Source organism: Sinohyriopsis cumingii, chromosome 13 (genome assembly GCF_028554795.1).
Source record: "Sinohyriopsis cumingii isolate HCF-2022 chromosome 13, ASM2855479v2, whole genome shotgun sequence".
NCBI classification, from domain to species: Eukaryota; Metazoa; Mollusca; class Bivalvia; order Unionida; family Unionidae; genus Sinohyriopsis; species Sinohyriopsis cumingii.
Window position 1 is genome coordinate 70,925,867 of NC_142973.1, and position 14,213 is coordinate 70,940,079.

Consider the following 14,213-nt stretch of genomic DNA (forward strand, 5'->3'; position numbering starts at 1 on the left):
TACTGGAAAATATTCTTGCTTTCAATTATTCAAAAAACATGTACTATTCAATCACAAAATGATTTTGAGATTAAAGGTAAAGGTGTAGTTTACATGATCATTTAGGTGTCTTTGAGGGCATGGTAGCTTAGTGGTTAGATTGCTGGACTCCACTGTAGTAGTACTGGGTTTAAATCCCAATCGAGGCTGGCTTGACTTCAATGTTATGTCATTAGAAAAAATGCTTTACTCTCATTGTCCAACAAAAACTAATCAAAGCTTTTTGGCAAAACATCTAAGAGTGGATCAAACTCAGCCAGGCCAAAATGTAAGTTTACTAGGCATAAATTTCATCTGCTGATTTGATACATGGAACACATTATAACATAAAACTGTGACTCTGCCAGTTTATCAGACTCAATAAACAGTTTGATATCAGAATAAACACAACCTCCATATAAATGTAATCTATCCATAATGGTCACTTATTTACTTAATACAGTGGTCAAAGCCTACGTGTTTATCGCTAAAGGTTTCAATTACAGTCTATTATTTTACTGCTTTAGGTCAAATAATGCATGAAAATATACACCAAGAATATTTTCATTATTCAGCAAAAAATACTTTCTAAGCTTTTCTGTCTTGCTAATCATTATTCTGCTCATTAAAAGAACCGTCTAACTTGCCTTTCAAAGACACCTAAAATTATCATGTGACCTGTGCCATTTACCCTATTGTCGAATCTCAAACACATAACGCTACCCATGGGCCTCTGATCAATACTACTGCTAGGCATTAAGCAGACACAATGGTAATTTTGGAGGGCATTCTGGTGTGATGTCCATCACCTGACTAGTAATGCAAGCAAATTAAAATGGGTATAACTTTGTCATGTTGTAACCAACTTGTAATGACATATTCAGTATATATTTGGTATTCGTTGTGGTTTAATGTTATTATGGGTTAACACCATTTTTCAGCACATGATAGGCTATAGACATCAGCCTGTATATTTTTTGGAGGAAGAACCCCTGAAATCACCACTTTCATTCTGGTTAATTGATAAATGAAACAAATATTATTTGTATAATGTGATATGCCAATGAGTGGTTGCAGTTACGTTTGGCTCTCTGGAAAAAGATTTTTGACTAGTCCAAAATTTGATTACAGGTTTGACCATAATTCTAATCTGAAATCTGAAACCTGGTAAATTCAACATTTTTAAAATCTATGGTACAGAATCTTCCATGCAAGCTTGAATCATAACCATCATAAAACAACACAGACAAATATATGTACATAAAAGAATGAAATTTATTGAAATGCAAATGACACACATGATGATATTCAATATGAATCTTCTTTCCTCAAATAAAATTACACAGTTTATCATTGAAGACAACATGTTTTCATACAGAAATGTTTCTGCTTACATTCAGTGAAGTCACGATGCATGATAAAATATTCCAATCTGTCCTGCACCCTAATTGCTCCACATACAAATGTCTTTGGAGTTGGGGAAAAAACAAACCAAATCAAAGCAACTGACAAACTCTGCTTGGAAAGACTGATCAATGTGGGAAAAGACTTAGTATCTTCTTGCACTAAAATTATCTAAATGATTCAACTCTTTGTAAGTTACAATGAAATGTCCATCTGAATTAAAACACTAAAACCAAACTCTTGTGGATTCTGAGAAATCTGTCATCATGAGGTCAAATAATTTTGCCCCTTCATGAATAATTGACAATATTTTGTAGATTTCAGGGGAAAAAGATCAAAAGCTAAATGACTAAAAATGCAGTCAATGATGTCAATTAAGAATTTGTAAGTATACCAAATAAAATTCCCTTCTTGTAAGTTTAGATTTTTAAAGCTGATCCTATGCATTTTATCTGCAGTGGCTCGTCACATGATCTGCTGAACTAAAAATATGAAGGATCAAACTTGTCAACTGATGTAACAAACTCCACAGAAATTCACCAGTTGTTCATCGGAATGGATTGATAATTGGAGCCAAGGCCCAGCCGATTTCACATAATGGGAGCATCAGTTATAGATAAAGTTGAATCTGAAATGACACAATTAAAATAACTATTGAATATTTTCATTTTCAATTAAATAAAAGATGAGATATTTTTCTTGTCAAGTAAATGATTTAACAAGAATACATGAAGTAATGAACAAATTGATATACACCAGCCTTGCAAATGCTGAATAAGTCAAACCTCTCATTTCATTTGACAAAGTAAAATTTGCAATTTTGCAAATTAAAAAAAAAAGCCTTATTCCCATTTAACTAACTCAATCTTGTTTTATATTCCATAGGTAGTAAATCTGCCTCCATTTAAGATACTGTAAGTACTCACTTGTAAGTCAACTCCAACAGAAAAGAACACTGACCCTGATCTGCCTTCGCATCATGTGTATATAGATCTGAGTTTATGTTGTTCATTCAACTGATCACCCTAACAAACTGCATTAACCTAAATCTGCAGGCACATTATGCCATTATGCCATAGCAGATAAGGGTCTATGCAGGTTGCAGTTAAATTTGACTTGCACATCTATACTGTTGGTACTAAAATGTACAGTCTACATTCCAACAGGTCTCACTTTAATAAACTGTTAGTGTTGTTTTGTACCCAGGGGAGTACAAAACAGGTTCAAATAAGGAAAGGCTAAGGGTTTGGAAATCTTTTAGTCATTAGGAGAAAGCAGAAACCCAGGCCAGCGCAACAAAGGGATAAGCAAAACAAAGAGAAACCTTGGCAAAATTCTTCAGACCAAACTCATTATTTTATTATTATTATTATTATTCTTATAACTATAACAATATAATTGGAAGGGAAGACAAGGGAAAACATATTTTCAAATTTTTAACCCTAGAAACACGAGCGGACAAAGTCCTAACCAGAAAGATAAGAATGGGACAGGGCTAAGAGGTGCCTACATGACATATGCCACCACAGGCAATGGAAGTAAAATCTAAGACTGGTCACAACAGCCAGGTGAAACTTCTGTTCCCATTAGACATTCATTTTGCGCCTATTTGGCTCATACCATTCATAAAAGCCTACATTTGAAAAAATACAGCATAATTTGATTACCATCTTTGATTATTGGAATTCCCAACACAAAAGCAAATCTTTCAACCTGAGAACCCATCAACATTTTTCACAGAAATGTGATTTTCAATCACATGATGAAAGTCAATGAATTTTTATGTGGGAACTTCTAATTCTCCATTATGTGGTAAAATTCACCTTAGAGGGCATGAGATTTGATTAGCTCTGCAAAGACAAAACTGGCCAATGGAATAAGTGACCAGGTCATTAAGGCTTACATTATATGATCATATAAAAGTTTATTTCTGATCTACTGTATTCTCCTTTAAGTTTCTGCCAAATTACTGGCCATTTTCACATATTTTGCTTTAAATACAAGATGTCATCAAAATCTAACAGCTACTATCTATCTATTAGTCAATTAAACAAATAAAACAGACAGATAGGTAGATCTATCGGGACAAAGACAGATGACAGGAAGAGGAACAAATTGGGTCAAGTATGTCACTCCTTTAAGATTGTTGCATGAACCTTTTTGACACCAGGCCAACCAGTCCAAACACTAACTTCTTAATGCTGAGCGCCAAGCGAGGCAGCCATTAGTACCATACATCTTTGGTATGACTCTGCCAGGGTTTGAAAACAAGACCCCCTGCGTTTGAGGTGGACACTCTAACCACCAGGCCATTTGAGTGGTAATATATGTAAAATCTTTAAAACATAAGGTCAAAATATTTTATAGAAATTCTATTCCTTCAAGAAGTCAAACACTTCCTCAGGTGATACATCATCATACAGTTTCTTCAAAAAGTTCATGTAAAAAAGGCCGTCGAGGAGCACATGAAATGATAATAGTTTCCTGGAAACAAACTGATCAAAGATTTTGCAATATTAAATCAAGGTGAACTTAAAAATAAATACAATCTGTACACACTTATAAGACGAGTCCAACATAAAAAGTGCACATACCCAGAGATGCCATCGCATAATGTGCAGGCAGATCTGGGTATGTGTAGTTTGTAAGACATAATCAGTAGAACAAACGACAAAGACCCTGATAAGCTGGTGCATTATGCTATGGCAGATCGGGATCTTTGTTGTTTACAGTTTGACTCGATTTGTAAGCAAGTAAATATGGTACACTGTTTGAAGATCCAAGCTGCTTAACACATTAACCCTTGGAGGTTTTTGTCATTTTCGCCTGAAATTCGAGTAGGAAACATATTTTAAAAGCTATTTCTGAATAAATCCTAATACATCAACTTCCATGTGATTTTCCAATAACATAACGCCTAGTTGTGTTAAAAACATTGTTTTTCATTGGCTGTTTGGCTTGTGCATGAGCAGAAGGGTAAAAGTTGGAGTTTTTTTTATAATTATTTTTATTTTTTTGCCAAACGGACCCATTATTTTTGTATCGAGACCACTCTTTATTCCAAATGCCCATCTTATCCTACTTTTTGAAAAGGTTCATCTGCCTGTTTGCAGTTCATACCAGTCTGCCTTAGATCTGAGATAAAAAAGGCTAAAATCCTGACACATAATCGGATTCTGACCATGGGCGAATTTTGGGTGGAAAAAATCGGATCCAAAAAAATGAGGTTTTTCCCTCTGTATCTTTTAGTGCAACTAGAACTTCCAGATTATTTGGTATCATTGTAGAGCTACATCTATCTACCTTTATATAATACCACCCACTTTAGTGTATCTTGCATGAAATTGATGCTTCAGAGCTTGGCAGTAGGCTACTACCTCCTGCCATGTAAACTCGTAACAAGGGGTTAATGTGTTAAGAAAGATATGCTTTGTTTCAAGGATGAGTCCCTAGTTCCAATTAAATCAGATTCTTAATGATTACATATTTGTGATTTATGTGTATCCTGCAAATATAATTTACACACTGAGATCACTTATTCATTATTGTGATCAACATCACCTTAGTACAAAACAGGAATCAGCAACATCACATTAGTACAGGCAAGACAGAAATCAGTGACATCACACTAGTACAAGACAGGAATCATTGACATCACACTAGTACAAGACAGGAATCACTGACATCACATTAGTACAAGACAGGAATCACTGACATCACACTAGTACAAACAAGACAGGATTCAGTGACATCACACTAGTACAAGACAGGAATCAATGACATCACATTAGTACAAGCACGACAGGATTCAGAGACATATCAGTACAAGACAGGAATCAGTGACATCACAATAGTATAGGAAAGAGAATCAGTGACATCACACTAGTACAAGAAAGGAATTAATGACATCATACTAGTAAAAGCAAGACAGGATTCAGTGACATTACAATAGTACAAGACAGGAATCATTGACATCACACTAGTACAAGACAGGAATCACTGACATCACATTAGTACAAGACAGGAATCAATGACATCACATTAGTACAAGCACGACAGGATTCAGAGACATATCAGTACAAGACAGGAATCAGTGACATCACAATAGTATAGGAAGGAGAATCAGTGACATCACACTAGTACAAGAAAGGAATCACTGACATCATACTAGTAAAAGCAAGACAGGATTCAGTGACATTACAGTAGTACAAGACAGGAATCACTGACATTACATTTGTACAAGCAAGACAGTATTCAGAGACATATCAGTACAAGACAGGAATCAGTGACATCACAATAGTATAGGAAAGACAGAATCAGTGACATCACACTAGTACAAGAGAGGAATCACTGATATCGCACTAGTACAAGCAAGACAGGAATCATTGACATCACATTAGTACAAGCAAGACAGGATTCAGAGACATATCAGTACAAGACAGGGATCAGTGACATCACAATAGTATAGGAAAGACAGAATCAGTGACATCACACTAGTACAAGAGAGAAATCACTGATATCACACTAGTACAAGAGAGGATTCAGTGACATCACACTAGTACAAGACAGGAATCACTGACATCACACTAGTACAAGCAAGACAGGATTCAGATACATAAGTACAAGACAGGAATCAGTGACATCACAATAGTATAGGAAAGACAAAATTCAGCAACATCACACTAGTACAAGACAGGAATCACTGACATCACATTAGTACAAGACAGGATTCAGTGACATCATAGTAGTACAAGACAGGAATCACTGACATCACATTAGTACAAGACAGGATTCAGTGACATCATATTAGTACAGGACAGGAATCAGTGACATCACATTAGTACAGGTAAGACAGAATTCAGTGATATCACAATAGTGCAAGACAGGAATCAGCAACATCACATTAGTACAGGTAAGACAGAATTCAGTGATATCACAATAGTGCAAGACAGGAATCAGCAACATCACAGTAGTACAGGTAAGACAGAATTCAGTGATATCTCCATAGTACAAGTCACACATGATTCAGTAATATCATGTTAGTACAGGTAAGACAGAATTCAGTGTCATCTCCATAGTACAAGTCACACATGATTCAGGAACATCACGTTAGTACAAGACAAGATTCAGGTATCAACAAACCATGTTATTTTCTCCATGACTGTGCATTAACTGACTACTGTGGCACCTGATTAGTGAATTACATGCTTTATTGTTTTCATAAGCAAGCCTAGCTTGGAAATTATAAAACCCAGGACAGGTCTAACCAGATGGCCTGATGATTACCAGGTCTTGTGTACCACCTGAACAGATCCAACCAGATGGTTTGAGAACCATCAAGTGTTGTGTTAAGTAAACAATATTTAGTTTTGGAAGTAGTGTGGCCAGGTTATTGCTTTCAAAGATGACAAAAATACTGATTCTTTTCATCTGTATATAGTTTTGAAGTTCTGTTTTTCTTCCATCCTTCACTGACAATGATTCTTTAATTTTTATTGATTTTTTGATATTTCAAGCTTTCTTTAATCATCGCAACACTTTCTCCAAATGGTAACACTTTCTATACTTAAGTCTCCAAACATTCTGAAACCATGTTAAAACTAGAATACTTCATTTGCTTTTCGCAGAACAGATGGGACAATTTGTCTCATAATAAATTACATTGCAGAAACAATCTCCAAGATGAATGTTGTCAGGATATGCTGCTACCATATATATTCCAATATTAGTCTAACATCAGACTACCAGTATTCATTAGTGGTTTTCTTAATCCAGAAATGCTGATTTTCCACTTTCATGTGATTCCTGTGGTTGTCTTTGGTCAAATGTCACTGTCAATATTTGCATTATTGGGAATAACGCAAGTCAATGTTAGTCACTGTATCAGCACTTTGTACTACAACTCAGTGACATGTTTTCTCCAGAACGCATGAATAAACAAATTTCATATTAATTTCATGAATTCCTCTTAAAAATGGGCAAGATTTAAATCACACACAGATTTGCCATGAGAAAAATGAAACCCGTAACACTGATTAGCATTAACAAAGCTTCATTTAATCTTGCAAGTGCCTCACTTCTTGATCAAGTACCATAATCAAACATTTTTACTAAGTGACTTATTGTAAATGAACCGGGAGACACTGATTATGTTGCTATCAAAAGCTTTAAAATTGCACTTGGCAAAGTTGTACAATGGTGGCCATCCAGTATTTGAAGGTGTCTGCTGTTACATTCATTTCTAATGTAGTGCCCTTGTCATAACACATGAACATGAAAGCTGTGTTAATAAATGAAGATAATTAAGTTGCATCCCCAATGTGGCAAACTACTCGCCTTCTTGTGATGACTTACAAGTACACCAATTTAATTCTAAAAGTTACAGAGCAGAAGGGAAAGTCTGATGGAAAATGTAACACAAGACCAGGAACAAGAGACTTCTTTGAATCAGAAACCCCACCCACCCCTCTTTTACCCTAGAATGCATCCCATAATTTTCCAATTCAAAAGGTTTTGGGATGTGGTTTGAGTTGAATGTTTTTAATGGTTTTTTTGCCCTGATCTTTGTTTTATGTGCATTTTTCATATACCTAAACTTTAACCAGGACTGTGCTGATGTGTCATTAGACCTAATAAAATACATATGTATTCTCTCTCTCTCTCTCAATCTAAAACAAATCTATTCACTAAAACAGGTAATGAAAAATAAAGAATCTGCTTCTATACATGTTAATTTACTGGTCAACTTTTTAATGCATGATCTAATACCTACCATACATAGTCGTTTATAAGTTGAATCCCACTGCTAACTGCATCGAGCCAGATGTGCTGTCAAATAATGCACCAGCAGATCTGGTCGTATCTAGGAGCAATAAGTAGAACAAACAACAAGACCCTGATTTGCTAGAACAATATTTGATCACAAATCAGGGTTATGATGCTTGCAGTTGGACTCCATTTATTAAGATCTACATACAGTATATGTAAAGTACTAATGTCCTGTGTTCTTTAGCATTGCATACTGTATCTGTAATGTAATATGGCCCTGTTCTTTAGCATTACATATTGTATCTGTAAAGTACTAATGTCCTGTGTTCTTTAGCATTGCATACTGTATCTGTAATGTAATATTGTCCTGTTTTTTAGCATTACATATTGTATCTGTAAAGTACTAATGTCCTGTGTTCTTTAGCATTGCATATTGTATCTGTAATGTACTAATGTCCTGTGTTCTTTAGCATTGCATATTGTATCTGTAATGTACTAATGTCCTGTTCTTTAGTAATACATATTGTATCTGTAAAGTACTAATGTCCTGTGTTCTTTAGCATTGCATACTGTATCTGTAATGTAATATGGCCCTGTTCTTTAGCATTATATATTATATCTGTAAAGTACTAATGTCCTGTGTTCTTTAGCATTGCATATTGTATCTGTAATGTAATATTGTCCTGTTTTTTAGCATTACATATTGTATCTGTAAAGTACTAATGTCCTGTGTTCTTTAGCATTGCATATTGTATCTGTAATGTAATATGGCTCTGTTCTTTAGCATTACATATTGTATCTGTAAAGTACTAATGTCCTGTGTTCTTTAGCATTGCATATTGTATCTGTAATGTACTAATGCCCTGTGTTCTTTAGCATTGCATATTGTATCTGTAATGTACTAATGTCCTGTTCTTTAGTAATACATATTGTATCTGTAAGTACTAATGTCCTGTGTTCTTTAGCATTGCATAATGTATCTGTAATGTAATATTGTCCTGTTTTTTAGCATTACATATTGTATCTGTAAAGTACTAATGTCCTGTGTTCTTTAGCATTGCATACTGTATCTGTAATGTAATATGGCCCTGTTCTTTAGCATTATATATTATATCTGTAAAGTACTAATGTCCTGTGTTTTTAGCATTGCATATTGTATCTGTAATGTAATATGGCCCTGTTCTTTAGCATTATATATTGTATCTGTAACGTACTAATGTCCTGTTCTTTAGTAATACATATTGTATCTGTAAGTACTAATGTCCTGTGTTCTTAAGTATTACATACTGTATCTGTAATGTAATATGGCCCTGTTCTTTAGCATTACATATTGTATCTGTAAAGTACTAATGTCCTGTGTTCTTTAGCATTGCATATTGTATCTGTAATGTAATATTGTCCTGTTTTTTAGCATTACATATTGTATCTGTAAAGTACTAATGTCCTGTGTTCTTTAGCATTGCATACTGTATCTGTAATGTAATATGGCCCTGTTCTTTAGCATTGCATATTGTATCTGTAAAGTACTAATGTCCTGTGTTCTTTAGCATTGCATATTGTATCTGTAATGTAATATGGCCCTGTTCTTTAGCATTACATATTGTATCTGTAAAGTACTAATGTCCTGTGTTCTTTAGCATTGCATATTGTATCTGTAATGTACTAATGTCCTGTTCTTTAGTAATACATATTGTATCTGTAAGTACTAATGTCCTGTGTTCTTTAGCATTGCATAATGTATCTGTAATGTAATATTGTCCTGTTTTTTAGCATTACATATTGTATCTGTAAAGTACTAATGTCCTGTGTTCTTTAGCATTGCATACTGTATCTGTAATGTAATATGGCCCTGTTCTTTAGCATTATATATTATATCTGTAAAGTACTAATGTCCTGTGTTTTTAGCATTGCATATTGTATCTGTAATGTAATATGGCCCTGTTCTTTAGCATTATATATTGTATCTGTAACGTACTAATGTCCTGTTCTTTAGCAATACATATTGTATCTGTAAGTACTAATGTCCTGTGTCCTTAAGTATTACATACTGTATCTGTAATGTAATATGGCCCTGTTCTTTAGCATTACATATTGTATCTGTAATGTACTAATGTCCTGTGTTCTTTAGCACTGCATAATGTATCTGTAATGTACTAATGTCCTGTTCTTTAGTATTGCATATTGTATCTGTAATGTACCAATGTCCTGTTCTTTAGCATTACATACTGTATCTGTAATGTACTAATGTCCTATTCTTTAGTATTACATATTGTATCTGTAATGTACCAATGTCCTGTTCTTTAGCATTACATACTGTATCTGTAATGTACTAATGTCCTGTTCTTTAGCATTACATATTGTATCTGTAATGTACTAATGTCCTGTTCTTTAGTATTACATATTGTATCTGTAATGTACCAATGTCCTGTTCTTTAGTATTACATACTGTATCTGTAATGTACTAATGTCCTGTTCTTTAGTATTACATATTGTATCTGTAATGTACCAATGTCCTGTTCTTTAGCATTACATATTGTATCTGTAATGTACTGATGTCCTGTTCTTTAGTATTACATATTGTATCTCTAATGTACTAATGTCCTGTTCTTTAGTATTACATATTGTATCTGTAATGTACCAATGTCCTGTTCTTTAGCATTACATGTTGTATCTCTAATGTACTAATGTCCTGTTCTTTAGTATTACATACTGTATCTGTAATGCATCACGGTTCTACGTTCTTGAACATTACTCTTAGTGTCTGGGGAAACACAAATGTTTTAAAAACTATCATTTGGAACATCTTTCCAATATAGCACAGATTTGCTGCACCAGCAAATACTGGCAGACAACAAAGGGATTAATTCTGCAACAAGAGATGAGCATGAGGGGCGTGAGATTTGTAACCTTTAGGGTTCTCTATCTCCAGAATTCATTATAAATAATATAATTAGCTCAAATGGGCTCCCAGAAGAGTAAACATGGAGATTTTACGCCTTTGTTGAATGAGAATAATTAGAAATGCTACTATGAAGGATGAACAGTAATATCATTAAGCTACCAAAACATTCATTATCAAAGAACAAAATTGCAAATATTTATATTTTAGGGTCACTGAAATATTCATATAAAATTTTTTGCCTATTTTCTGACAGAGTAAGATCTGTACAATTGTTAGTTCACACATTATATATATTTCAAGATTATTATGTCTATAAAACAGTGAACAAAAATGTTTAAGTGAAATTTTGTGTCACTGACTTTCCCCCAATTTTATGCTTGTGGATAGTTTTGATTTATATTATCTAGTTTTCAGCACATTTTTTTAAATAAAGGTTACCACTGTATCTCATCTGTACTGACCAAATGCAAAACAACCATATTATGGTAGCAAATGATTCCCAACACTAATTGTAACCAAAAAGAAACCTTGTTCAACCATGCCATTATTGATCAATGTGACATTCTTGTTTTCCTTTGTTGAATATTTAAGAAATCTTTGAAGACAAAATGATTTCAATCCTTAAATGGCACTTGTACTGAATTCAACTTTTTGCTAAAAATAGACCATGACATCACTGTGCCCGGCTGCTGCCATATTGTTTTCGGACAAAGCACTGAGAGATGCTTAGAAACAGGTCGTAATACATGACATAGAGGCAAAAATAAAGTTGTTTTTATTTGCTCTTCCCTCAATATGTAATGTTTTGATTTATTCTACTATAATATATGAGTGTGTACAGTAATAACTTTGGACTTTTTATTTTTTTGTCATCCTTTTGCATTGTTTTCAAATCTACGTTGAGTAAATCTGTTGTATGTACATATTATATATATATATATATATATATATATATATATATATATATATATATATATATATATATATATATATATATATATATGTGTGTGTGTGTGTGTGTGTGTGTGTGTGTCCCAAATTAATGTGTTGAAACCAGTAATAATCATTTATATCTACTTCTTTTCCTTTTCAGTTAGCTTTTGTGTAAAATGTGAATCTATTTAAGGGTGGCTGTCATCATTAGGGACAGCAGTTTTTGTATTGCTGTTTCCATAAATACATGCATACAATTACACTTCCCGACAAAATGTAATTGTATATATCTTTTAATTAAGGAAATGTATTATCCACTTAGTATAAATATAATCAACCAGTGCTGCTCTTTTCAACACCATAACTCTAATGAACATAATGTTCTAAACTGGAATTCAAAATTACGATTTGTTTGTAAAATAGCCATTGAAATAAACATAAATTTTCTCTCCTTTTTTCTTAACTTTGTTACCGATGAACACATCAGAATCAGGAAAGCTTAATAAAATCCTAATGCATTATACAAAAAAAAAATTTTAAAAAAATTGATAAATTGTTTTCAAACTTATGGATTATATGCAACATTTCTAGATTCCACATGCATAATATCATATCAACTAAGCAAAGCGTAATTTTTGCCGCTAGACAAAATATAACAAAAAGTCATTTTCCTAGATACATCCCTCTCTATTTATATGTTAAAACATGAATCACATATAAGAATACTTTATTAGCATTTTTTAACTGGGGGTAGGGGGCTGGCAGTTCTCTTAGAATTTTCATCTCAAAATATTCCGGGTATATCTATCGGTGATGAAATACAAGAAATTTGTGTACTATACTGTTCTAGAAGATTCATCAAATTTGATTATATGATTTATACAATCTGCAGACTTTAGCACCACTGTAACTAAATATTGGAATGCATATCTATATTCAGATGAACAAATTCAATGCCTGGTACATGGTTTTCAGTAAGAACAGTAATAAGAATAATAACACGCAAAAGAAGAATGAACGTCATTACGCCGGTTCGCCTTGTCCAAATGGCTATTTTGGGAAACTGATATCACTGCTTGTGACGTTTCACAGAAGTATAAGCGCCATTAGAGAATTAGGTTACAAAATTTTCAATGTGTGTGTGTGTGTGATTTGGATTTTTGATGTAGCTTTAACAATTTTTAAGTCATATCGCTATGATGTCTGCAGTGTGTCAGTTTATAGTGATGTCTAGCACTGAGGCATCATGCCGCAGACATGTAGCATGATATCCCACCCAGTCACATTATCCTGACACCAGACTGACCAGTCCTAACACTAACCTCTTAATGCTGAGTGCCAAGCGAGGTAGCTGTTAGTACCATTTTTTTAAAAGTCTTTGGTATGACTCTGCCGGGGATCGAACCTATGACCACCAGCATCTGAGGCGGATGCTCTAACCACTAGGCCACCGGAGTGGTTAAAAAAATTTTAAGGGAGGGAGGGATGGGGAAAGAGAGAGAGAGATTAGTACATTAGTACATTTCTTCAATATGTAATGTAATGCAAATTGCAACTGCTGTGTCTTGTATAGTACCTTAGTTTATTTCAGTCAATCAAGTCTATAAATGGATGTCACCCACTAGGGCACTGAAATACTGTTGGAAACAAGTTCTTTAGAAATCAGTTGCAAATAAGATGAGTAATGCAGTAATGCAACTGCCTTCATAGTGAGTATGGTGACTGGGTGTGAAAATAGCAGTCTGTTTCACCATCACAGGCCATGTGAATAATCTTCGTGATCTCAAGGATGGAAGATTCAACTAATTCTGCCACACAATTACAGCAATTGCTTAATGAAGCAGACAGTTTGAAAAAGACAGTGACAGCTGATTTATGAAAAACAACTTTGCTGCAAATGTAATTTAAGTCAGTTCAATACTTGGCTTATCAATAACATTTACTGGTAAATTGATTCATGCATAGACTTGATAACATTGTTAGAAATTTACATCTGAAGACGATATGTCCACATTCAGCTAATATTCGTATTATGAAGAATCATATTAATGTAATTTACACATTAGTGCAATTACGAATTCAAACAAGAATGTATCTATGCAATTTTTAAATTTCACTCTATCCATGTATTTCACTTCCAAATCCAATTCTAAATTTAAAGAGGGGGGGTTAAATAAATGTAAATACT

General features: G+C 33.8%; 1 protein-coding gene across 1 annotated transcript in view; it reads right to left on the minus strand.

The window, feature by feature from the left end:
* Positions 1–1,273: 1,273 nt before the first annotated feature.
* LOC149785810 (cleavage and polyadenylation specificity factor subunit 5-like) overlaps positions 1,274–14,213 on the minus strand; it is a 113,332-nt gene continuing 100,392 nt past the window's right edge. Inside the window, exon 7 of the mRNA XM_089979751.1 lies at positions 1,274–2,050. Coding sequence (XP_089835877.1) covers positions 2,029–2,050 — 22 coding nt within the window. The 3' untranslated portion in view covers positions 1,274–2,028. The remainder of the gene's footprint in view (positions 2,051–14,213) is intronic.